A 27,911-nucleotide genomic window follows, 5' to 3' on the forward strand; every position below is an offset into this window, starting at 1 on the left:
ATGACAGAGGATTCTCAGAGGAACTTTCGTTCAGTATATTATGAGAAAGTGGGGTTTCGTGGAGTTGAAGAAAAGAAATCATTAGAAATCCTCCTAAAAGATGATCGTCTGGGTGAGTTTTGCAAGTTAAATTGAGCTTAGTGGTTTTCATCTGTCCTAGGTGTTCTGAAATCAATGTTAGCTTAACAGACATTCAAAAATATTTCTTGCGTGCTGTATATTTCAGTGGTAGGCTGACAACAGAACAGTATATTCTGAGAAAAATATTTGAGTTTATATTTAATTGAGACAGAGCCCAATGGTTTTGGAGGGCCTCTTAGAAATCAGTAATATTTTCCCTATTATTAGACCCACATATTTCCTTTTTTCAATTTTTAGATAGGTTATCATAAGCTTCTGGTAAATTTGCAACAGCTCTTGCCATGGTTTTGTTTTATAGAAATACTGAGATTGCATTATGTTTTGACATTTTAGTGTCTTTTAAGTCAGTACTAATAAGATCTGTACTGTTGCGAACTAAAGTAAAGTAAACAGAACCACAGTTAAAAATAGTGCTTATATTAGTAGAATACTTTTAAAGTTTCAAAAACATTTCCCACCTGATCTTTGATCCTCATTAGACAGACTATATTTTTAGCATGTCTTGTATTTTTCTCATTTGCAAAGCAGTGTCTTGGGATCCAGGATGGTTGAGTGTGAGTTACTGGGAAAGCTGGGGATTTGAGGACTATGTCACTCATGAAGTAACTGCTTTGAGTTTTAATGTCTGAGTCTTTAAAACAATACTTGCCCAAGGAGCTTGCATTGCGGAGTAAATGAGATAAACTCTATAAATAATAGCTACTGCTAATGTTATAGGGAATGTAATAATATGTGCAAAAGTACCTCCTATGCTGTAAAATATGAGTTGTTAGTGAGTTGGTGGAACACCTGGACTAGAAATCTGAACTTTGTTGCCTTTTCCAGTTTTCAGAGACTTCCTTTGAAGAAATTTTTTTTATACTTTCAATTTAAAAAAATGAATGCATTTTTAAATTTTGTGATCAACATGAAAAGTTTCTGTTTTTTTCTTCCTCTAGATATTGAGAAACTCTGTACTTTTAGTCAGAGATTCCCTCTCCCGTCCATGTACCGTGCGTTGGTATGGAAGGTGCTTCTAGGTATGACACTGGGAGTTGGAAGATTTATCTTCAGAATGTTGAATGATGGGATCTTCTTATCAGTCAGAAAAGATGGATTCGTGTAGGACCTTAATGAATGTAATGTCTACCTTTAGGAGACTAAATTACTGCACCTTTCAGAAGATGACTTCAGTGGTGGTAATAAGTATCACTTTAAAAGAAGAGAAAGTAATGGGTGTTGCTGAGACAAGGTGTGGGAAGAGCATTGGACTGGGAGAAAGAACTAGTCTAGGTTTTGCTGCCAGCTGAGTAACCTCAAGGAATACTCTCTGGGCCTCACATTTTGCATCTGTAAAATGAGGCTTTGAGTTAAGTTGACTCCTAGATTTTAGCTTTCATTTTGTTAGATTCTGTGATTTGGAAGTATGGAGGTATAAATTCCTAACAAGTCAAAAAGAAATTGGAGATTTTTTACTTCTTCAAAGCACAACTGAATGAATTCCAGGTGTGAGTGGCTGAAGAAGGGAAAAACCTGTTACTCAGTTACTGTGAAAAGTGTAGTAGGTGCCACAAGTGACCGGCAGCATCTCTTTGGAGCTGAGGATTTTTTTTTAAATCATTGTTGAGCTTGCTGATGCCTAACTCAACCATTACCACTTTTCTTTTCTTTGTTTCTAAAAAAAATCGGAGTAAGCCAGGAATGCTCTTGCCAGGTAGGTGTTATTCTCCTGGTTTTGCAGATGGCGACTGAGAGGCTAATTAACTTGCTGAAGCCTTTATAGCCTGTAAGTGGCAGAATAGGATTTGAGCTCAGGATTGTAGAGCTCCCATGAAAGAAAGACAAATTGTGGACCTCTTTTTTTTTTTTTTTTTCCTCCCAGAATTTTTTTTTTTTTTTTTTTTTTTTTTAGGACTTGCAATAGCCACGGTACAGTTGTGATTATGTAATGTAGAGACAGCAAGGGAATACCAGCTGCACTAGGCAGCCCTGCACAATGACTTTTCTTTGTGCATCTCGGCAGTTTTTGTATGCTCTTACTTCTAGGTTACTGAGAAGTTACAATCTAAAAGATGGGAAACAACTATTTTAGTTTTTCCTCTGTGCATTTTTTCTTACATCTTAATGTTTACAGTGGCCATCAAAATAAAAGCCCTCCAGGGAGACCTTTCAGGTGGGAATATTGTTAATATTTCTATTTCTGCTGGGAAATACTACATGTCTTATTAATAGTGCCAGTGAATCAGCGGGAGATGTACATTGGTACAGTGTGACCCTTCCTGAGTGCCAAGGTCTGTCTGGTGTACTCATTACTTCTTGTTATTTCTGCCTTTATCAAGTAAATCTCTTTGTTTTGCAGTATAGACAGTAGAGAATTAGAGCTGTTCTGTTATATAGGAGACAGGCTGACTTCCTAGCACAGGTTGTTGATTACCTGGGAACCTTGACAAGCTAGCTAGCTCATACTACTTTAGGTAAACACCAGAAAGAGACTTTTTAGAACTAGCTCTTAGAAAGCAAGTTTGACGTTTAACATGGGAAGCAGTGTATTGTCTGTAATAGTGTGATGAGGATTGACCTGTAACTGTTTCATCTACCAGTCCAGATTTAAAGGAATCTTGATTGTGTTCCCTTGGTTTTTCTGAAGGCCTGGCATAGAACCCCATAACTTAGGAAAAATAAAGATTGATGTCTGAAGAAAGAACATTTAAGCAAGTTTGTTTCTTGCATTAGCATGGCGTCATATTAGTGGAGTCTTTGAGCTTATCCAACTTTTGTTTCCTAGAATGTTCTTTAGAATACTGGATTTCTGGTGTTTTGCACCAAAAAGGGATCCCCATAGTCAAATGTACTTGCTAACATGTATACAAGCTTAGTATATGCCTGATACTCTTGTAATCACTTTATGTATATTAATTTTTTTATTCATCACAGCAGCTGTAGGGATGAATATTTTTATTCCCATTTTTCAGATGAAAAAGCTTAAGGCATAGGGAGGTCAGTTGTTGAAAGTGACTTAGCCAGTTAATTCAAACCAAGGAACTTTCACTTCAGTCTGGACTGCTATAGAGTCTTGTTAACTCTAATGAGGCTGGAATAAAATGTTTTTCTTTATCACAAAACTTAGAGCCATCAAAACTCATTGTCACCATTTCCCAAGTCTGTTTGACCTTTTTGTCAGGAAAAACTTTGAGACTTGTGTTCTGTAGAGAATATTTGGTAAAATGCCTGTTCATCTTATTTCCTGCTTCTCTCAGATGAGGAAACAAGTACCCAGAAAGACATTTGTGTGAGTCCTGGTGTTATCAAATCAGGGACTAGAATCTAGGCTTGCTGAAGGCCTGTCCAATGCTCTTTCCATTATGTTTTCTCCATGTCATTTGTAAGAAAAGATGTGAATCTAGTGGTTAGACATGTTTAATGGGTTAATGAGCATCAAATGTTACCAGAATATAAGGTGAAGGTTAGAGATTTCTGTTGTCTTAAAGGTAGGATACTTTGTGAGCAGATTATATTGTTGGAGAAGAGAAGTCTTTAGTGAGCTGGTATTCTGACAGGATGAGAGGGTGGTTTTGTCAGCAAGGGCTGCCATAGCAAATACCATATGGGGTGGCCTAAAAACAACAACTTTATCTTCTCACTGTGGCCTCACATGGCAGAGAATGAACTCTGGGGTCTCGTTCTTTTCTTTTTTCTTTTTATTTATTTATTTATTTTTTTAATAGAGGCATGTTTTATTTATTTTGTTTGTTTGTTTGTTTGGTTTATACATGCACTGGGTACAGTCAGAAGCGCGGGAGGGTGAGAGAATTCACCAGAGCCAGAGCAGGGAGCAGAGCAGGCAGAAGGACTGAAGTACACTGCTGAGGGGAGCAGCAGGCGGCAGGAGAGGTCTGCGCGCCATGTGGGACCCTCCTCTGGTGGCCTGGGAGCAGCCGGGGGTCGAACTGGCGCCGCAGAGGCCGCGGGCAGCTACGCAACCCAGCGCTCAACTGCTGTGCCACCGGGGAGGCCCTCGTTCTTTTCTTTTGAGGGCATCAGCCCTTTTGTATTAGAGTCCCACACTTATGACAACATTAACCTTAATTACCTTCTTATTCACTTTGGGAGTTAGGCCTTCCACATATGATATTTGGGGAGAACTAATTCAGTTCATAGCAAGGGCCAAATGCGAAGTCGGGAGATAGGCTTCTAACAGTTGTGGATGTCCTAGACTGACAAACTTAAGTTGAATTAAATCATAATAGTTGATGCTGGTATCTTGAATTTATGTGGCACACTTATTCAAACTTTTTAAATCAGATTTTTAAAATATAGTTAAATGATTATTTTAATGATATAATTTTAACTTTGTATTTCAGGAACAGCTTAACGTTTAACACTTTTTTAAAAAGAATTTTTTTGTACCCTCAACCAAACCACCTGTGGTGCTTTGGTGGTGGGAGAGCTTTATATCTGAGGGGAGAAATCATATACTGTCAGAAAATTACCAAGGATGTAAAACAATGGTATTTCATTAAAAAATATAAAGTAAAGAATATAAAGTATTAAAAAAAGAGGAATTAAATAATATATACATAGTGGGGTACTATATAGCTGTGAAGAAAAAATGAAATGTCATTTGGGACCAAATGGATGGACCTTGAGATGATTGTGTTGAATGAAATAAGTCAGAGAGTAACATGGTTTCACTCATCCGTGGAATGTAAATACCCAAAAACATTCATATGCAAAGAATAGTGGGAATAAATCTTGTACTCAGAAGAAAGAATGTAATGGTCACCAGAGGGGAGGGAGATGGGTATGGGGGAGGGAGGCAGATGAATATGGGCACAGGTAGTTTGGTGGAGGTTATTAATGATGCACTTGCTATTCAAGTATCAATAATGTTAAATTTAAGATTGCTTATGTGAGAATTTCTAAAAGAGAATCTGCATGGTAATTAGATATTTGTGTGAGTTCTACTTTAATTGTGAAGGGCCGCTTCTCACATAATTCTCTTTAATAAAGGGGGTTTTAGATTGCTACCTCAGTATTTTGCTTTTTTCTCATGGTGTTTACGTAGGGATCCTACCTCCACATCATGAGTCCCATGCCCAGGTGATGATGTACCGTAAGGAGCAGTACTCTGATGTCCTTCATGCCCTGAATATCGTTCGCTTTGTCAGTGATGCCACACCTCAGGTTGAAGTCTATCTCCGCATGTATCAGCTGGAATCTGGGAAGTTGCCTCGAAGTCCCTCCTTTCCACTGGTTAGTCAGATGTTTGTTTAACATTTAACTCTAGACTGTCCCTTTTTCCCAGCCTTGATTGTGTCAGTATTGACTAGGAAACATTCAGTGACTCCCTTTGTCTATAGAATAAAAGTAGTACATCTTTTTCTGACATTTATGACCCTGTACATTTTGACCTATTTTCCTAATTTTTAAAATACATTTTATTTAATTTTTCCTTACACACACACACACACACACACGCACACACACACACACATATAGTTTCCCTAAATACTTTGAAAATAAGATGCAAAGGCTATATTCCCTTATCTCATATTCCTTCAATGCATTTCCTAAAGGTAAGAACACTTTTCTAGGTAACCATATTATAATTATAGAAATCAAAAGTTGATATAGATACAGTAGTACCTTTTTTTATCTACAGACTCCGTTCAGATTTGACCAGTTGTCCCAGTAAACAGAGAAACAATAAAAAAGTTGGTTCATAACTTACTAAATTTTCTTTTACTTCTTTCCACAGTAGTTATAGTGTTCATTGATTATTTAAATTTTTTGAAATGTTTTAACTCTTCCTCTAATATCATTGTAGACATAGAAAAAATTGCAAAAATGTTACTGTGCTCCCTATGTGTAGTGTTCACCTGGCATCCTCAAATATTGCATATTGCATAACTATAGAGTAATTATCAATGCCAGAAAATTTGCATTGAGACAATACTATGAATTAACCGATAGACCTGATTGAAATTTTGCTGATTGTCCCACTGTTGTCCATTTTCTGGTCTAGGATCCAGTATTACATTTATTGCCATGTCTTAGTTGTCTCTAATCTGGAACAGTTCCTGTCTTCTTTTGTCTTCCATGAGCTTGATATTTTGGAAAAGAACTGGCCAGCAGAGTTTCTCTGTTTGGGTTTGTGTGAGGTCTGCTCATGGTTAAAATCTGGTAATTTTGCCATTTATTCGGTAGAGGTATGATACTACTGTTGGTACTGATTTTGATCCTTAGTTAAGGTGGTGTTGGCCAGGTTTTTCCAACAGAAGATTACCATTTTTCCCTTTGTAGTTTAGTATTTTGTGAGGAGATGCTCTGAAACTATAGATAATCCATCCACTGATGCTTTTTACCTGGAACAGTTTACTGTGCTGATTGCCATAAGGTGATTTTCAAACTGCTTCTTTCCTTCTGCTTTAGTTAGCTAGTTGGCATTCTTTTATAAAGAAGAATTTTCCCTTCTCCCACATTTATTTATTCATATCAGTGGGAATTTGTGAATTACTCTTACGCAATGGCCTAAAATTCATAACTACCGTTATTTATTTCGAAGTTGAAGTTGCCCCACATTTCGCCAGTTGATTTCTGTCATTTAGATAATTTTCCATCATTTTGAGTATTTCCTTACTTCCTGGCACAAAAATGTATTCCAGGCTCATCTTCTGTTTTCCTAATTTCCAGACTTGGAATTAATTGCTATCTTAATAAATAAGTAAAACATATTTCATTTTAGGCCTTCTTTCAACTTAATACTTTATAAATTGCCAGAGTAACAAAGTTAGAATTGTAGGGCCTCCCCGGTGGCGCAGCGGTTGAGCGCTGGGTTGCGAGGCTGCCTGCGGCCTCTGCGGCGCCGGTTCGATCCCCGGCTGCTCCCCTGCCACTGGAGGAGGGTCCCACATGGCGTGCAGACCTCTCCTGCCGCCCGCTGCTCCCCTCAGCAGTGTACTTCGGTCCTTCTGCCTGCTCTGCTCCCTGCTCTGGCTCTGGTGAATTCTCTCACCCTCCCGCGCTTCTGACTGTACCCAGTGCATGTATAAACAAGCAAACAAACAAACAAATAAATAAATAAAAACATGCCTCTATTTAAAAAAAAAAAAGTTAGAATTGTAGAAAACAGAGTTCTCTAAGAATGTATAAATGTGGCTGAGGAGGGGAGAAAAGAAAAGGAAAAGGAAGCCCTTCTTTCTTGGACTCCTACCCAGACGAGACACTGGGCTATAATAAGCCATACACACACACGTACATATTACATATATATATATATATATATATATATATATATATATGTGTGTGTGTGTGTGTGTATATATATATATATATTTTTTTTTTTTTTTTTAAATGGGATGTGGTATTTAGAAACCAAGAATAGGGTACATTGTTTCTGGTGTGTCATTGCTTCTAGGCCCTCTCAGCAGACAGAGCTAAGAAATATATGTATGTTTAGACATACACTCACATGCTTATATATTTTTATGTATCTGTTTATGTGTTAAAGACCTGAGTTCACACTTATATCTCCAATTCCAATTCAGTATTGCAAGTTCTTTCAGGCCTCATCTGTTTTATATCTGCAACTTGCTTCTTTGACAGTTGCAAATATGAAAAAGCTTCCGTTATGTTCAGTATGCTAACATCTTTGTTCCTTCCTCTGTATATAACTAACACTGCTAATTACATCTTTGTCCCTGGCCTGCAGGCCTTACAGTCTCTGGTCCTTTTACCTATTGTTCATAAAGGGAAAAGAGGGAAAGGGGATGAGGGCAAGCAAAGAGATGCTTATAGTTCTAGCAGTTGGTAATTTTATTTTATTTTATTTTATTTTATTTTTTCTTTTTAAAATAAATTTTATTTTTATATTTCCCATACAATTGCAATCCCCTTATTTTGACCCCAATCCCTCCCCACTCCACTCCCCCCCCCCCATAGAGTGTCTCTGGTTCATAGTTTTTTGTTGATTTTGAGTTTCACTTTCTTATAGTTACTCATTTTCCTGGTCCCTTATTTAAGTTTTCTGGATTCCTGCTATGAGTGAGACCATCCGGTATTTTTCTTTTTCTTTCTGGCTTATTTCGCTCAGCATGATCCCTTCCAGCGCCATCCATGTTACTGCAAATTGCATGTGTTTATCTTTTTTGAATATTGGTGTATATGTACCACATCTTCTTGATCCAGTCATCTATTTTTGGGCATTTGGGTTGTTTCCAAAGCTTAGCTATTGTAAACAGTGCTGCTATAAACATAGGGGTGCAGGTGTTCTTTGGAATTGATGTTTCTGTGTCCTTTGGGTAAATACCTAGGAGTGGAATTGCTGGATCATATGGAAGCTCTATGTTTAGTAGGTCCAGAAATCTCCACACAGCTCTCCATAGTGGTTGGACCAGTTTGCACTCCCAGCAACAGTGCAGGAGAGTTCCTTTTTCTCCACATCCTCGCCAACGTTTGTTGTTGCTAGTTTTTTTAATATGTGCCATTCTCACTGGTGTAAGATGGTATCACATGGTAGTTTTGATTTGCATTTTCCTGATGTTGAACATCTTTTCATATGCCTGTTGGCCATTTGCATTTCCTCTTCAGAGAAGTTTCTTTTTAGCTCTTCTGCCCATTTTTTGACAGGTTAATTTTCTTTGTTGTTGTTGAGTCTCATCAGCTCTTTGCAGATTTTTGTGATCAGTCCTTTATCATTAGTGTTGTGTGCAAAAAATGTTCTCCCAGTCGGTGGGGTTTCTCTTTGTTTTTGTTATTGTCTCTTTTGCTGTGCAGAAGCTCTTTAATTTGATGTAGTCCCAGCTGTTTATCTTTGCCTTCACTATCACTGCTTTGGGTGATATGTCTGTAAAGATGTCATTGATGTGCATATCGCGTAGTGTTTCGCCTATATTTCCTTCTATGTATTTTATGGTTTCAGGTCTTATGTCTAGTTTTTTAATCCATTTTGAGTTGATTTTTGTGTATGGTGTGAGGTAGTGGTCAAGCTTCATTCTTTTGCATGTAGCGACCCGTTTTCCCAGCACCATTTATTGAACAAACTTTCTTTGCTCCAATGCATATTCTTTGCTCCTTTGTCAAAGATTAGTTGACCATAAATCTGTGGGTTTATTTCTGGATTTTGTATTCAATTCCATTGGTCTGTGTGTCTGTTCTTGTTCCAATACCATGCAGTTTTGATGATTATGGCTTTGTAGTATAGTTTGAAGCCTGGGAATGTGATGCCTAGGAGTTGGTAATTTTAATACAATTTGTAATTCATTATAGGCATTTTAACTTTTTTAAATTGAAACAATGAATTGTTCAAAAGTGGGACTTGCCTGCAAGCTGGGCTCTTCTGTAAAATTATTTTTTAATTGCAGATTGCAGCCTCTCAGTGTAGCAGTTTGAGCTTCAAATTTTTTCTTTCGAAGTTAATCATGTGATTCCCACAGACCTTAGGCTCATATACTTTCAAAAAATTTACCAAGAGAGAGTAATCCAAAAAATAACTCTTCACACACTTCTTTAAGTTTTACTTATCTGGAGCCTCCCTGATGGTGCAAGGGGTTAAGATGCAACACCATGAAGCTATCCGCAGCTACTGCAGCATGAGTTCGATCCCCAGCCAGGGAGGTGACCCACATGGCACAGTAGACCTCTCCTGACTTACGCACTGCTCCCCTCAGCAGTGTATTTCAGTCAGTCTGCCTGTTTTGTTCCCCACTCTGTCTCTGGTGAGTCCTCTCACCCCCCACACCTCTGACCTGTACCCCAGTTCTTGTATGCATAAATAAATAAATCTTTTAAAAAATAATAAGTTCTACAAAGTGAAGTTGGTTGTCCTAAACAAATTCTTGAACTATACATTAAATTAGGTTAGATTATCTTTTAGTTCAAGAAATCTGAATAATAGATTAAAATTTCCATTCCATTCCAGCTCAGCTTGTGCAGGCATAAGCCCAGATAGTACAGCAGGCTGTGGCAGAACTACTGTCAAGTGTTAGGTCTGGCCTCTGTCACTTTGTGTGACCCCAGTCTCGGAGCCCCACTTAGCATCTCTGTCTTATCTGTTTGTAAGACTGTGATGGTGCTCAGCATAGGCCCAGGAATGTAGTCTTCTGGGGATGTTGGTCTGCTTCTTGGCTGTTCGAGTGGTTGGGGGCAGGGGTGAGATGGTAAGCACCTCGCCCAGTGCCCAGTCTGGGTGGGAGTCCAAGAAAGAAGGCTTCCTTTCTCTTTCTCCTTCTTTGCTTCCTTCCTCAGCCACATTTATACATTCTTAGAGAAATTTGTTTTCTTTTATTCTGACTTTGTTACTCTTGGCAATTTATAAAGTATTAAGTTGAAAGGAGGCCTAAAATGAAATACTTTTTACTTGTTTATTAAGATAGCAATTTTGATTTAACTTGCAACTTAGCTGAAGTAGAAAGATACTTTTTACTTTCCTTTTAACATTTTAAAAATTCTTTAGCTGTTAAATTCTAGGTGAACGTGTAAAGCTGTTTATGTAAGATAATGGTGTTTTAAAACAAAATAGATTTTAAAAATTTATTTATTTATTTTATACAAGAACTGGGGTACAGATCAGAAGCGCGGGAGGGTGAGAGAATTCACCAGAGCCAGAGTGGGGAGCAGAACAGGCAGACAGACTGAAGACACTGCTGAAGGGAGCAGCGGGTGAGGTAGGAGAGGTCTGCCAAGCCATGTGGGGTTCTTCTTGGCCGGCAGGGAATTGAACTGGCACTGCAGAAGCTGCGGACAGCTCTGCTGCATGGCACTCAACCGCTGCGCCACCAGGGAGGCCCTAAAATAAAATAGATTTTAGATGTTATAACAATGTCTTGAAATTTATTTGAGGGTTTGCTTGCAAGTTCTGAGTAATGACACGTGGTTGAGAAATGCCATTCTTCTGGTTCTTAAAATTCTGGTTTTAAGGACATTTTAGCATTTTAGGTATGTGGAGATAGAACAAGGTTCAAAAGGTATTTATGAGTGCTTTGAAATAAAGAAGACTATTAGTTCTCATGGAGTCATTTAACTTTTGCAAATTTACTGTATTGACAAATGTCTCCCAAGTATTGTTTGTGCCATTTATCACATCCGTGTCAAAGAAATTTTCTTTTGGGTGGAGAGATTCAACATCGCACTTGTGATAACATGCTGAATCTCTCATGGCCTCAGTGATAGAGTGTTCAACCAGGAGCCTAGGCATTCATAAGCAATACTCACTCCAGTTGATTTCTCTGGTTGCTCATTTTTATCTCCCCAGGGTCTTCTCGTCTGTGGTGAACTTTGTGCCTTTTGGTCCACTTTGATTTATTATTGTAGCTTCTTCAATATTTAGGGTCCAAGTTTTCATTTTTATTAAAAAAAAAGTATGTTTTTCTCCCTTCTGCTACCTCTCTCATGAGATTTATTATTAATCTTTCAGGAGACAGAAGATGAAGTATTTCTTGCCATTGCTAAAGCCATGGAAGAGATGGTGGAAGATAGTGTTGACTGTTACTGGATCATCCGATGCTTTGTGAACCAATTAAATAACAAGTACCGGGAAGCTTTACCCCAACTGGTGAGGGATGCTTTTTTGGCTGCTGGGTGGTGGGAATGAGCAATAGTCGTGGAGGTGCCCAGCGAATTCTCTTGGTTCTGCTATAATTCTGCGTGGACCCTCTGTAGTAGGAGCTGTAAGTGCTTTCTGTGAAAGGTCAGATAGTAACTTTTTCCAGCTTGGTGGACCAGATGTCTCTACTATAACCACTCAGTTCTGTTGTTGTCAAATAGAGCTGCCATCAACAATACATAAAATAAAGTCAAGCCCATAGTTACCAACCTCTTCTTTGTAATACTCCTTATCCTGATCTAGAATCCACTGGCTTTATCTAGAATATCCCTTTGTATTAGATGAGATTCAAGTGTGACTGATCTAATGGGCAGCTCAAATAACACAAGCTTAATTATTTCCTCTCACGTAACCAGAAGTCCTGAGGTAAGGCAGTACAGAGCTGATGTCACAATCCATGTTAGTGAAAGAGATCCAGGCTTCTCTTGGCTCTTTCCTGCTGTATTCTTTGATGTGCTTCTTTCTCTAATGCTCACAAGATGGATACTGGGGTGGAAGTATGACATCCCTGTTATAGGCAGGCAAACTCAGTCTGTCTAGAATGCCTTTCCAAGCAAGCATTGCCTTTTTGTCCCATTGCCAGGGGAATAGTGGAAGGGACAAGCCAGTCCAGCAACCTCATTGTAACAGATTTTCCTTCTGCATAGCTGTTAGTGCAGGGGAAGCTGGAAGTATGTTTTTTAAAAAGACAGACACATTGTGATCTTCCATCAAAATAGGATTCTGTTACCAAAAAAGGAAATGAGACTGGATACGAGGGAGGCAGCTGTTGCCTGTCATGCTCTGACTTGGAATACAGAGAACCCAATGGTACTTGCTTTGTCAGCACATCCAGGGTCTTTTGCCCTTCTCTTTTTTTTTAGTTTTTTCCTAATTTCTCTCATTTATAAAATGAATTTGTCTTTTTTCCTTAAATCATTGAGTCTTTTCATTTGAAAGTTCTGTTGAAAGCAGTTAGTGTGTTACAGGGCTCAGGGCCACATGCACCGCCCCGGTGAAGGCTGGAGGATCCCTGAGGATCACTGCTCTGACTATATCAGTTAGCGCAGTTGGCAGGATCCTCCAGCTTCATAGAATACTGCAAGAGTGTTATATGTACATATATAAACTTTAGTTTCAGAATTTAAAAATTTAGTGCACTTAGTTGATTTTAATAAAAATAATTTTAAGCATGGCATTATGGCATATGTAAATATAATGTTAAGTTTCCTTAAAAGGTCTAAATTATTTTATAATTTAATTAGTTTTCTTTTCTATTTTTAAAGATTTATTTATTTATTTATACAAGCACTGGGTACAGTCAGAAGCGCGGGAGGGTGAGAGAATTCACCAGAGCCAGAGTGGGGAACAGAACAGGCAGACTGACGAAATACACTGCTGAGGGGAGCAGCGGGCGCGGTAGGAGAGGTCTGCGCACACCATGTGGGACCCTCGCTGGTGGCCTGGGATCCAACCGGTGCTGCAGAGGCTGCGGGCAGCTTTGCAGCCCAGTGCTCAGCTGCTGCGCCACCAGGGGAGACCCTAAAAATTAATATATTTTTGATAACACAATAGAGATATTCTTTTTTTTTCCCCCTAGATATATTCTTAATGTATTAATACAGATGAATACAGTGTTCTCCTAGATCTGTACTAATACCTCCCAACCCCTACTTTCTAAGAAGTAGACATTGTTATCAGCTGTATGTGTTGTTCTGGACTATTTCCTGGTGTTAGGATGGATGGGTGGGTGTGTACGTGGATATGTTTATGGGTGTTTGCATGTACGGGCATATCCATATATACTTCATGATTTCACATGCAGTTTATGAACACATAATTATTTTTTAAAAAACACAAATATTACCACAATGTTCCTACTGTCCTATAGTTTTGTTTTATTTATTTTTTTAGCTTAATGTTTTGGAGAGCTTTCAAAGTCAATAGAGATAAATCAGTAGTTTTCAGCCCTAACTTTCTATTAACACCACTTGGGAGATTTAAAAAATTACCAGTGACTGTCCTCTACCCAGATTAAGTAAGTCAAAATCTCTGGAAGTAAGCCTCCAAAATTCTAATTTTTAAAAAGCTTTAGGTGATTTTGAAATGCAGTTAAGTGGTTCCACTCATTTGGAATCACCTCTCTTGTTCCTGTTCAGAATTTGCTGAGTTTTAATATAACAGGTCCATACAGACAGACAACTTGTCCTTGTATATTATATGCTCTTTTGTGTAAATGGATGTTTCTCTACAATGAGTATCTATGAAGTGAGTGCATGTTTGAAGGGGAGAGAGATTTAAACTTTTTTTTATTTTAAACTATCTCCTTTTTAAAAGATGATTTATTTATTTATTTATTTATTTATTTTTTATACAATAGCTGGGGAACAGGCCAGAGGCGCAGGTGGTTGAGAGGATTCACCAGAGACAGAGTGGGGAACAGAACAGGCAGACAGACCTAAAGCACTGCTGAGGGGAGCAGCAGGCGCGGCAGGAGAGGTCTGCCGCCACGTGGGAATCTCCCTGGCTGGCCGGGAATCAAACCCGTGCTCTAGAGGCTGCAGACAACTTCACAGTGCTGTGCTCAACCCACTGCGCCACTGGGGAGGCCCAAGATTTAAATTTTTTAACAACAATTTTTGCTTACCTAAGCATACCCATTTTATACTTCACCCCATAGATGATGAGAATTTCTGTTTTTCACCCCATTGTCAATACTTGATTGTATCGGTCACTCACATTTTTGTTCATCTGATAGTAAGAATGGTTTTTCATTTTAGTTTACATATCCTCACTTTCCAGTGAAGTTGAGCAACTTTGCATATTTATTGATGATTTGTTTGTCCATCTTTCTATTATTTTGTTTGCTCCTCTTATATTTTTAAGAGTTATCAATATACATTACTTATCCTTCATCTGTTACATATGTTGAAAATATTTTCTCCCTGTATGTTTTAAAATGTTTTCTCCCTGTAAAGATTTTAAGTTTTGATGCAATTGGATTTGTTGATATTTTTCTTTTGCTTTTTCCCATACTTTGTTTAGAAAGCTTTTTCTAACGCCAAGATATTATTTTTTTTAAAAGATTTATTTATTTATTTATACAAGCACTGGGTACAGTCAGAAGCGCGGGAGGGTGAGAGAATTCACCAGAGCCAGAGTGGGGAGCAGAGCAGGCAGAAGGACCGAAGTACACTGCTGAGGGGAGCAGCAGGCGGCAGTAGAGGTCTGCGCGCCATGTGTGACCCTCCTTTGGTGGCCGGGGAGCAGCCGGGGATCGAACCAGTACTGCAGAAGCTGCAGGCAGCTTTGCAACCCAGCACTCAACCGCTTCGCCACCAGGGAGGCTCTGTAACTCCAAGATTTAAAAAAAAAACACATGTTTTCAAGGAACTGTTTTCTAAATATTTATTTATTTATCAAAAAAAAAAAAGATTTATTTATTTATTTATTTATTTATACAAGAACTGGGGTACAGGCCAGATGCATGGGAGGGTGAGAGGATACACCAGAGATAGAACGGGGAACAGAAAAGGCAGACTGATGAAATACACTGCTGTGGGGAGCAGCGGGCGAGATAGGAGAAGTCTGCCGTGCCTTGTGAGACCCTTGCTGGCTGGCCTGGATTGAACCAGTGCTGCAGAGGCGGTGGACAGCTTCACAGCACTGCGCTCAACCGCCTACGCCACCAGGAGAGGCCCTATCTTCTAAATTTTTAAAACATTTTAAAATTGAGTTCTTTATTTGTCTTTGTGATTGGCATCTGACACAGATTTAACTCATGCTTTGTAAGGTTACCAACAAGACTTCAGCCAGCACATTACTGCTCCTCCTCCTGTTTACCTTTGGTCAACAATATTGAGAACAATATTTCATGCCAGGCAGTGACAAATTTGTTTTATTAATGAATCACATGACTTAAACATATTTTCTGTTTTCACAGATGAGGAAACTGAAGCACAGAACAGTTAAGTAAGGTCCCAAGGTTACATATGTAGCAGTAGAACTACCACCTACATTACTGGTCATTTTTTCGTTTTTTGCCACTGATTTGAAATATCACTATCATGTATTAGATTTTCATATATATTTGTATCTCTATTTGGATTCCTATTTTTTCTGTCTACTCTTGGGCCAATGCTACATGACTTATCTAAAATAATTTCCTGACTATTTCAGTAGCTGGTAGGGAAAGGTCCCTTTTATTGTTCTTTTCAAAAGTGCGTTGGACTTTATTTTTAGAAATGGCTATTAGAATCAGCAAGGTACTTAATGGACATATAGTCTCTAAGCATTAATTTCATTTTCTAGAAAGGGGTTTGATATGCCTGTTAGTAGTGCCTATCACATAATTGTAAGTAGTGAAGAATTATTTTTTAATTCTTCAGAATCTCTAAGATTTCCTTTGTGTTGTTTGATTTAGACAAATGATTTACTTCAACTTTTCTCTTAAATTAAACTGTCTCTTACTGTTTTATAAGAGTCTCTCCTTCCTAACTTCTTGTTGTTTTTATGATCTTTTCAGCTTTTTAAATTTTTCTGCATTTACCAAATACATTTATTATCACAAAGGATAGATTGTGTTACAGTCACAGGGAGGTGTGTATGTCATGGGCGACAATGGGTGTATAAAGAAAATAGAATGTATCTGGAGATGGTGTGTTTACTATGTTGTAGTCTGATTTATAGGATTATATCACATCTTCTCTTACAAACTTTTGGAAATTCTATTCTTTGGTGAGTCCTCATTGCTAAAGAGATTAGAGGCCAACCAGTGGTATGACATGGACTACATATGTTGTTAATCTCTTTTGAGCATTTTATCCTTAAGCCATCTCAGACTTAATTGTACTTACTCACTAAAGCAAGTCAGCTTTCTTTCATTGCTACTACTATGGTTTTTAAAAGTTTTCCTAAAGAAAGGGTTTTTGGTTGTTTATAGATAAATACTACTAGCAGCCTCTTCCTAAGTTTAATATAAAATCTTCTCAGTGGTTAGGTCTCCTTTTCATCGGATTTTGCTTTCTCCTGATGAGGTAAGCTTAGAAATATTGGAAATAACATATGTTTTGCAGTAAACCATAGTTACAATAATCACACCTAACATTTCTATCATTTGTTGTGTACTAAAAATTTCAGGCAATATAAATGTTATCTCCTTCCACTAAAAAAAAGTCATGTTTTTGTATTCGTTGTCTTCCTTAGATTTTGTAGTAGCATATGATACATAATTTTCTCCATGCTGCTCTCTTTATCTCAATTGTGTTGGAGAACATGCCATATAAAGACATTCCTTGTTCCTTTTTCTATTGGCCATTTGGAATAGTCCAGTCTTTGCTGATATACTCAGTGTTTCAAGGAAATTGCTTTGTGCATCCATCTTTTTATATGTTTGTCAGTATATTTTTGGGAAAGATTCCCTAGAATGAATTTAAGGATCAAAGGGTAAATGCAGGGCCTCCCCTGGTGGCTCAGCAGTTGAGTGCTGGGCTGTGAAGCTGCCTGCAGCCTCTGCAGTACTGGTTTGATCCCCGGCTGCCGACGAGGGTCCCACATGGCGCAACAGACCTCTCCTGCTGCGACAGCTGCTCCCCTCAGCAGTGTATTTCTTTGTCAGTCTGCCTGCTCTGTTCCCCACTCTGGCTCTGGTGAATTCTCTCACCCTCCCGTGCTTCTGACTGTACCCAGTGCTTGTATAAATAAATAAATAAATCTTTAAAAAAAAAACAAACAAAAAACAAAGGGTAAATGCATATGTTATTTTGCAAGATATTTACAAATTTCCCTTCGTAGAACTCATACTCTTTTGCATCCTCACATCCAGTACATGAGATCCTGTTTCCCTACCTACAGCCTTGCCAACATGGTATGTCATTCTTCCAAGTCTAATGGGTGAGAAATCACAACCCATTGTTGTTTTATATTGCATTTCTTTTTTTTTTTATTTTTTACATCATTGTTCATTTTTAAATGAACAGGTGTAGCCTCCATAGAATTTCCTTCACCAGTGACCCATGCACCATCACCACAGTCCCCTGTGCTCAACCCTCCCTCCCTCTGATCATTCTCTCTCTTCCTCCCCTGCAGGATGTCTTTGGTTTATAATTTGTTTTTGTGTTGTATTTTGTATTGTTACTACTTTTTTACACTGATGTCTTATTTGGGTCCCCAATATTCCTGCTATAAGTGAAACCATCCGATATTTTTCTTTTTCCTTCTGACTTATTTCTCTGAGCATAATTCCTTCTAGCTCCGTCCACATTGCTGCAAATGGCATGAGTTTTTCTTTTTTTTTTGATTGCTGAATAATATTCTATTGTGTATATATACCACATCTTCTTGATCCAGTCATCTATTTTTGGGCATTTGGGTTGTTTCCAGGCTTGTAGCATTTCTTCTGTTATAAGTGATGTTAAATATCTTTTCATATGGAAAAGAACTACTTGCATTTTTTTTTTTCTGTAGAATTTTGGGCTTTTCTCTGCTTGTAGAAGGTCTTTTTATTTTCTTCTCTACTTTTAGAAGATCTTTCTATTTAGGGATATTTCCTCTTTAAGGTTGTTCATTAACTTGGGAAAATACCCAGAAAATGTTGATGGCAAAGAGCAGAATACTAAGTTGTATATTCAGTATATATTAGTGTTCAACTAATAAAAGAAAAGTTTGTGTGAAATGTATATAGAAAGATAAATGGCTTCTATACAACCTAAATGTTATCATTAGTTGTCTTTGGGTAGTGTGATTATAAGTGATATTTATGTTATTTTTTTCTGTATTTTAAAGATCTTATGTTAAGCATATTATAAAGAAAGGAAAATAGAAAATATTTATTAAGACTGGCAAGAAAGGTGTATGTTAAATGACTATCAAGGTGCTGATTAATGTATTTAAAAGTTTCATTTAATTATTCACTACTCATTTAGCCACTCAGCAGTTATATATTGAGTATTTACTATGTCAGGGAATGTTCCAGGTGATGGATAACTAGCAGTGAACAAAATAAATTCAGTCATTGCCCTCACTGAGTCTGAAAAAGGAAAAGAACAATAAATTAAAATTTTCATTCATTTGAATCTTGTTATTTGTACTGAATTTTGGGTGAAAATTTCTTTGTTGTCAGACATAATATATTAATGTATAATACATAATACATTAATGTGTGAAGGTATATTTTCATCCATGTCACTTTGTGAAAAAATTTTCCATTGATGCAATCAACCAAAATTCTAGAATAAGGTTTTAGAGGTGAAAGGCCAGGGTAGGAACTCTTTGGCAACTTGTACTTTGAAGAAAAGTTCCTGATTTGGATTGTGGTGTGTAGAGTTCTTAGGAAACTCTAGGAATTGTTATGTGTTATAGGAAAGTTGAATAGACAGAAAGATATTCATGATCCCCTGAGAGGGGGTAAAACTGAACCAGATATTAATATGTGGACCCCTTTTTGCTTGGCTAACTCCTGTCGGTTCTTTGGGTGCCTGCTCAGAAATTCCACCTCTTCTGGGAAATGTTTCTGACTTCTAAACCTGGGTAAGGATTCCCACCTGGATATCCCCAGCATCTGATGGCTGTCCCCATCATCACTTTATTATAGTTTATTATAATTACCTCTTTACTGCTTTGTCTCAGATAGACTGTAAGTTCCTTGAAGTTGGGGACTTTATCTTTCACTTTATTCCCTGCATGTAGCGTAGTATTGATCATAGTGGACATTGTAAGGATTATGAATTAGCTCATTGACAAAAACACAGAGGTGCAGATATTTAGTCAAATAAAAATTTGAATTTTTTAGGTGACATGGGATCTGGTTGTCTCTTCTGGATAGGGAATATAGACTTTAGGGCTTGAGCCTTGGAGCTCACCTTAGCCAGTGCATCCTCTGTGTGGTATATTTGGCATGGTCCGTGGAACTGGCAGTGTTAACTTTCCCAGTTGACTGCTGCCTCATCTTCTGTACAGATGGAATCCAGGTACTTTTTTCCTTCTGTACATTTTGGGGATGATGGAGCTCCTCCTATGGACATCCCTCTCATGTGAAGCTCCCTGGCATGGTGCACAGTTGACTCAATGTGATCAGCATTTGCTTGGTCAGTGTCTTTTGGTTCCTTTAATCCAACTGTTTGTCTTATTCTTCCTAGCTTCCTTCCTCCACTTTAGTCCTACTGTTTCTTTGGTCTTACCCTTTGTTCCTGCTCTATCTAAAGCAGCCAGGAATAGCATGGGTCTTGGCATCCTAGAACAACAGTTTTGCTTCAGGCTTTTGGTTGTTCTGCTTAGTGCTGACCTGGGAAATTGCTGTGCCAGCAGTGACTTGAATGATTCTCAGGTTTTGTTCTTTAATATTTCTTTGCATTCAGTATGTACTTTTTTTTTTTTTTTCATCATAGGCTGTAAGGTCAGGTAATGTTATGTCACAGGAAATGAGTAATCTCTCTTCCTGTTTAACCAACAGCCAAAGGTGTTTGAACAATACTTGAATTTGGAAGATAGCAGATTGCTGAGTCATCTGAAGACGTGTTCTGCACTGTCCAAGCTTCCCTATGATCTCTGGTTTAAGAGGTGCTTTGCTGGATGCTTGCCTGAATCCAGTTTACAAAGGCAAGTATTTCTTTCAAAGACATACTGAAGGCTTGGAGTTGGAGAAGAATCCTGGTTTATCATGGGACCATCTTCTAGAATATCATTTTGCTTTAGGACAATATACAGTGGCTAGAAACTAACTTATTTTAGTAGCTAACATAACACATGATTCTGCCACTATAGAAACAAAAATATTATAAATATTAATTTGATGTTAAGTTATATTAATACTGGAAATACTGAATGTACAGTTACACCAATTTGAAAGCCATCAGTATATTAACTGTTGCTCAGTATTCAAATCTGAAATGATCTCCAAGAGCTGTATAGACATGGGCTTTTATTTTCTAGAAATATAATAGATCTTATTCTAGAAAAAAAATCTTATTTCTTTTTCTTTTTTTTTTTAAAGATTTATTTATTTATGCATACAAGAGCTGGGGTACAGGCCAGAGATGTGGGGAGGGGGTGTGTGAGAGAATTCACCAGAGTGGGGAACATAACAGGCAGACTGACTGAAATACACTGCTGGGAGGAGCAGTGGGCGAGTCAGGAGAGGTCTGCTGCGCCATGTGGCTTGCTCCCTGGCTGGCCAGGGATCGAACTCATGCTGCAGAGGATTGCTTCATAGTGCAGTGCTTAACGCCTTGTGCCACCAGGGAGCCCCCCCCCCAAAAAAAAAAAAATCTTATTTCTTAGTTGTCATAATGACATCTTTAAAGTTTATGAAGGCCTTAAAGATTGAAAACTCAAACTCAGCCTTTTCATTAATTTCAGACAGTGTGGTGAGTATTTTCGAATCCTAACCCTTCCCCCTAAGACTTGAAGATGCAGTTGAGAAGGACAGACAACAAACATTACATGAAATCATACTAAGTACATAGAGCGTAATACTAACTTAAAGAGTTATAGGAATTATCAGAATAATTATTTTAGAATGATTACAAATAAGGAACTAGCTCTCTTAAATTCTTGGAAGAGTTTAAGAAAATTGAAAGTGAGTAAATATCATTTCATGTATTTTTTTGTTGTTCCTTAGTATATGATGATTACATTAGCATTATAAAATATTAGTAAAATCTCAACTTTGGTTTAGAACTTTCCTTTTATTCCCCAAAATGTCAGGTATAAAATAGTAAGTAGGGATGGGCATTTTGGTGGGTATCTAGCAGAGATGACCTTTTAAAAATTTTATTTAATTTTGAGAAATTAAAAATTGCCTATATATTGGGCCGCCCCGGTGGCACAGCGGTTGAGCACTGGGTTGTGAAGCTGCCCGCGGCCTCTGCAGCGCCGGTTCGAATCCCCGGCTGCTCCCCGGCCACCAGAGGAGGGTCCCACATGGTGCGCAGACCTCTCCTGCCTCCCGCTGCTCCCCTCAGCAGTGTACTTCGGTCCTTCTGCCTGCTCTGCTCCCTGCTCTGGCTCTGGTGAATTCTCTCACCCTCCTGTGCTTCTGACTATACCCAGTGCTTGTATAAATAAATAAATAAAAAAAAAATTGCATATATGTTAGACAACTTAAGTTTTACTAATTTTAGATACATGGTGTACATTAGGTTTTTAGAGCTTATTCATTTTTATTTTTATAGTTGGAAGATTATTTTTATAATTGAGATAACATTGGTTTATAACTCTATGTAATTCAAAGGCATAGGCTCACACCTACTCAGATTCTTGTCACCATACCACACCTACACAAAGGCACCCACATTCCTCTACCATAGTGCACTGTGCCCCCTTCTCCCTCTTTTTTCTTCCCCTCCTTCCATCCTTGTAGCCCTGATAGTTTCATAGTCAGATTTTTATGGTTTGTTACTGTTTTTTTTTTTTTTCAAGATTTATTTATGCATATAAGAACTGGGGTACAGGCCAGAGGTGTGGGGGGTGAGAGGAGTCACCAGAGACAGAGTGGGGAACAGAACAGGTGAATTGACTGAAGTACAGTGCTGAGGGGAGCAGCAGGCGAATTAGGAGAGGTCTGCTGTGCCATGTGGGTATCTCCCTGGTTGGGGATCGAACTCATGCTGCAATGGCTGTGGATAGCTTCATAGGTTGCATCTTAACCCCTTGCACCACCAGGGAGGCCCAGTTACTGGTTTGGTTTTGTCTGATACTTCGTTTTGCTTTTTGCTTCTCTGTATTCCACATATAGGTGGAACCGTCTGGTATTTTGTTTCTCTTTCCGACTTATTTCACTGTAGTGTTACCCACTACAGTTCCATTTATGTTGTTGCAAATGGCAAGAGGTCATCTTTTTTACAGCTGTGTGGTATTCCACTGTGTATACATTGTGTGTATGATGTATGTATATATGCATACACACACATATCACATTTTCCTAATCTGCTCCTCTGTCTTTGGACACTTAGGTTGTTTCCATAATAGTCAAGTGAACACAGGACTACATATATCCCTTCAAATTCATGTTTTTGCATTCTTCATGTAGATACCTAGGAGTAGAATTGCTGGATTATATGGTACATCGATTTTTAATATTTTGAGAAACCCCCATACTGTTTTTTTTTAATAGATTATTAATATGTTTCTTTTTTTCAAGATTTATTTATTTATTTATTTATACAAGCACTGGGTACAGTCAGAAGTGCGGGAGGGTGAGAGGATTCACCAGAGCCAGAGTGGGGAACAGAACAGGCAGACTGACGAAATACACTGCTGAGGGGAGCAGCGGGCGGCAGGAGAGGTCTGCGCGCCATGTGGGACCCTCGCTGGTGGCTGGGGATCGAACCAGCGCAGCAGAGGCTGGGGGCAGCTTTGCAGCCCAGCGCTCAACCGCTGCGCCACCAGGGGAGGCCCCCCACCCCAATACTGTTTTTCATAGAGGCTGGGCCAGTCTACATTCTTACTGAGCGCGTGCAAGACTTCCTTTTTCCCTGTATCCTTGCCAACACTTGTTTTTGGTCCTTATGATATGGGCCATTCTCATATCATTCCTTAATAATAAGTGATTATGAGCATTTTTTCATGTGCGTGTTGACCATCTGCATGTCTTATTTGGAGAAGGGTCTATTTAGCTTTTCTGTCCATCTTTTGATTGGACTATTTGTTTTCTTTATGTTAAGTTGAATGAGTTCTTTATTTACATTGGATATCAGCCCTTTGTCAGATGTATGCTATGTAAATACTTTTCTCCCATTTAGTAAGGTGTCTTTGTTTTACTGGTAGTTTCTTTCACTGTGCAAGAGCATTTTTGTTTGTTGTAGTCCCATTTTTATATTCACTATTGTTTCTCTTCCTGTTAGAAATTATTCCACAAGAAATTACTGAAGCCAGTTATGGAGTGTTATGCCAGTGTTTTCTTCCATGAATTTCACATATTTCATGCATTCATATATTTAATACATTTTGTGTTTATCCATTTTGTGAGATGGTGATCTAGTTTCATTCTTTTGCATGTTGCTGTCTAGTTTTTCCAACACCACTTGTGGAAGAGACTCTCCTTTCTCCATCATATACTTTTGACTCCTTTGTTGCAAATTTATTGTCCATAGATGTGTGGATTTATTCTGGGCGCTCTATTTTGTTGGTTTTTGTGTCGGTTTTGGTTTAGTACTGTACTGTTTTGATTACTTTGGCTTTGTGGTATAGTGTTGAAGTGTGATAATATCACTCTTTTTTTCCCTTATTACAATATATTATACTTCTGCCATTTTATTATTTGTTATTTTACATATTTTTTTGCACATCATCATTTTCTCTTTTTGTCAGGATTGTTTTGGTTGTTCAGGATTACTTTGGCTAATTTTGTGTTTACATGTGAATTTCAATAATGCTCATTTTGTTTTTTTGAAGAATGCTTTGGAGCCTTGATAGGGAATGCTTAAACCTATGTATTGCTTTGTGTAAGATGTCCATTTTTATAATGTTACTTTTTCCCATTCATGGGCAGGGAATAGCTTTCCATTTTTTGGTCTTTTCTGTTTCACTGTCTTAGAGTTTTCACTGTATAGGTCCTTCACCTCCTTTGCTAAGTTTACTCCCAGTTATGTAATTATTTTTTTTAAAGATTTATTTATTTATGCATATAAGAACTGGGATACAGGCCAGAGGTAGGCGGGTGGTGAGAGGATTCACCAGAGACAGAATGGGGAATAGAACAGGCAGATTGACTGAAATACACTGCCAAGGGAGAAAGTGAGCAAGTCAGGAGAGGTCTGCTGTGCTATGTGGGTAGCTCCCTGGCCAGGGATCAAACTGGTGCCTCAGTGGCTGTGGATAGTGTCATAGATTGCCACTTAATCCCTTGGCTACCAGGGAGGCCCAGTTATGTAATTATTTTTGATCCAAATGTGAATGAAATTTTTTTCTTGATTTTTTTTTTGTCTTCTAGCTCATTATTTGTATATAGAAATATGACTGATATTTATAAACTGATTTTGTAGCCTGTCCCTTTACTGTGTTGATTTATTATTTTGTTAATATTTTAGTATAGTCTTCAGGGTTTTCTATATATATTGTCTTGTCATCTGCAAGAAGTGTTAGTTCTACTTACTCCTTTCCAATTTGAATTCCTTTTATGTCTTTCTCTTGCATTATTACTCTTAACTAGGTCTTCCAATACTATGTTGAATGGTAGTGGTGAAAGTGGACATCCTTGTCTTGTACCATATTTTAGAGGAAAAACTTTCAATCCTTCATCATTGAGTATGATGTTAGCTATGGGTTTGTCATATATGGCCTTTATTGTGTTAAGGTATATCCCAGTTTTTGGATGGTAAATCTTATCAAATGCTTTCTCTGCATCTATTGATGTGATCATAGGACTTTTATGAGTCCTTTAGTTAATGTAGTGAATTACATTGATTGTCTTTTTATACTGAACCATCCCTGTGTCCCTGGAATAGTTTCTACTTGGTCATAATATATTATCCTTTTGAAATAAGTTGGCTATGATTTTGTTGAGGATTTTTGCCTCTAATTGGCCTGTAGTTTACTTTTTTTGGTCCTGTCTTTGTCTGGTTTTCATATCAGAGTGATGTTGGCCTCATAGAATGTGATTAGAAACATTTCCTCTTTTTCATTTTTTTGAAAGCATTTGAGAAGGATAGCTTTAGTCCTTGAAGGTTTGGTGTAATTCACGAGTGAAACCTGTGCCTGAGATTTTGCTTTGGGAAGACTTGATTCCTGTTTCAGTGTCCAGCTTGTGAGTGGCCTGTTCAGATTTTCTATTTTTTCCTGATTCAGTCTTGGAAGGTTGTAAATGTCTAAGAAAAATTGTTCATTTCATCTAGGTTTTCAATTTGCTAGCATATAGATGTTTGTAGTAGTTATTTCTGATACTCTGAATTTCTGAAATCTCTGTTGTGACTTCTCTTTTGCTTCTGATTCTACTTATTAGAAATTTCTCCCTTTTTTCGTAGTCTAACCCATGTCTGTCTCTCTTGTTGATTTTTTTTTTTTTAAAGACCCAGCTTTTGGTCTCACCGATTCTTTTGGACTGTTTTTTTTTTGTTTGTTTTTTTTTTTTATTTCTAGTTTGTTTATTTCTGTTCTAATTTTTATTGCTTCTTTCCTTCTGCTGGATATTGGTTTTTTGTTTAGTACCTTAAGATGAGAGGTAAAGTTGTTTATTTAAGCTCTTTCTTGTTTCTTGATGTATGCCTATATTGCTATATACTTAACTCTTAGTACTGCTTTTGCTGTGTCCCATAGATTCTCATAGATCGTGTCTTCATTTGAATTCTTCTTCATGTATTATTAATTTCATCTTTGATGTCCTCATTTATCCAGTGGTCATTCGGTAGTGTATGGTTCACTTTCCATCTTTTAGAGGTTTTTTTTACTGTTTTTTTTGGTGGATGGTTAATTTCTACTTTGATACTATTGTGATAAGGTAATATATTTGATATAATTTGAATCTTCATTAATTTATTGATACTGTTTTGTGACCCAAAACAGAGAATATTCCATGGTTACTTGAGAGAGATGTGTTCTCAGCTTTTTGGGGGTGCAGTAACCTATAACTGTCTATTAAACCCATGTTTCAGTCTATTGTTTCCCTGTTGACTTTGTGTATTGTTCATAGTTCCATTGGTGAAAGTTGTTGAAATCTCCTACTACTATTGTGCATATCTGATTTCAGATATGGTAATCTTTGCCTTATATATTATGAACTCCTTCATTTGGTGTGTATGTACTAATGATGTAATATCAATACTTGATGTATTGATCCCTTAATCATTATATAGTGTCCACTGCAGAGATCATGTTTTAGTAATCATTCCATTCTTCTTGCCAGTGTTGTGTTGGAATAGATTTTAGATGGATGACCTTTTTTTTTTGGCAGGGAGGGGAGAGTATTATTTCTTTATAGTTCTTTCCTGAAGCTTGTAATTAAAATGTAAGGGGTAATAGATTCTTTAGTGATTTGAGATATCTTGGTAAACTGATTTCAAACTCATGTAATTTGATTATGTCTCCATTTTTTGCAGAGTTTGGGATAAAGTTGTAAGTGGATCCTGTAAGATTCTAGTTTTTGTAGCTGTGGAAATTTTATTAACCTTTAAGATAAAAGTAATGGCATTGAACAGTGCAGAGAAGATAACAAAGTTTCTGGAAAATGTAAGTATTCTTTATTTGATTTGATTTTGAATCTAGGAAAAAAATCAGCCTAGCAAGCCAGATTTTCCTCTTGCATTATGTTATTTCAGAGAAATAATGTGTTTTTACATTATAGCAAACATTTTTTTCCTTTGAAGTGTTTAACTTGAAGTTGGTTGATAGGTTATAGTTGGCATCCTCTGTTTGGGGGTTTGAACAGGGAGACTATGTGCATTTAGGATCAGGATTTAATCCCCCCATGTAACTACAAGAAAAGAAAGAGGTAAACTCTATCACTTTAGGATCAGTAATCTTTGTTAGTGGAAAATGAAGCCTGGTGTTTTGGGAGATTTTTGTAAGCCCTTTCATTTCTGTTACTGTCTCTGATAGAGTCCCAGTTGGTTTTATTAATGTGCTAAGTGTAACTTTTGTGCATGTTGAAAGAGGTCTAAACAAATTAGCTTTTCCTTCTCTATATATCTTAGAATATTCTTAAACAAAAGAGAGGTAGAAGAGATCTATTCCTTAAGGAATTTCACTGGACTCCAAAGTTTAGTCTTTTTTATTTTAACCAGTGGCCTGATAAATAAAAAGCAGTAAGTGAATGTGTATTACAATGATAAATCATCATTGTAATAATTAGTGGCTAATAGTGCTAGAATCTGTGCTAAGTATATTTTTCATGAATGAGCTCATGCTGTCCTATAAATAGCCCTATGAAGCAGGATTATCATTTGCTTTGTTGTAGAAGTGGGATCTGAACCTAGGTAACCTTCCCTGGGGCACATACAGTTAGTGAGAAGTGCAAAATTTTAATCTAGGCAGTCTGACCCCAGAGCTTATCAAGTAGCGTATAAAGAAAAGATGTGATCAACTTCTGAAAAACAGTGAAGACTATAGTGGAAATACATTTTATCCTGTAGTGAGTGAGGGAGATAGTAAAATAGTAATGTGGAAATTTCATGAAATCTGGTTTGCTTTTCAGATTCCTCAAGACAGCTCAGATGCGATTGTGAGCAAGGCTATTGACTTATGGCACAAACACTGTGGGACTCCAGTACATTCATCCTGA

General features: G+C 37.6%; 1 protein-coding gene across 3 annotated transcripts; it reads left to right on the plus strand.

Moving 5' to 3' along the window:
* LOC311186576 (TBC1 domain family member 7) lies at positions 1–27,911 on the plus strand (the record flags this gene model as incomplete). 3 transcript variants are annotated; one of them, XM_084257662.1, is made up of 7 exons in its annotated part: positions 1–112; positions 1,080–1,160; positions 5,186–5,373; positions 11,534–11,671; positions 20,151–20,296; positions 26,731–26,860; positions 27,825–27,911. In XM_084257662.1, the coding sequence occupies 7 exons, from the start codon at positions 1–3 to the stop codon at positions 27,909–27,911; spliced, it is 882 nt and encodes a 293-aa protein (XP_084113788.1). The 3 variants fall into 3 exon arrangements, with proteins under 3 accessions (XP_084113788.1, XP_084113790.1, XP_084113789.1); XM_084257664.1 differs by lacking the exon at positions 11,534–11,671; XM_084257663.1 differs by lacking the exon at positions 1,080–1,160.

The sequence above is a fragment of the Talpa europaea genome (genome assembly GCF_964194135.1).
Source record: "Talpa europaea genome assembly, chromosome: 2".
Classification (NCBI taxonomy): domain Eukaryota; kingdom Metazoa; phylum Chordata; class Mammalia; order Eulipotyphla; family Talpidae; genus Talpa; species Talpa europaea.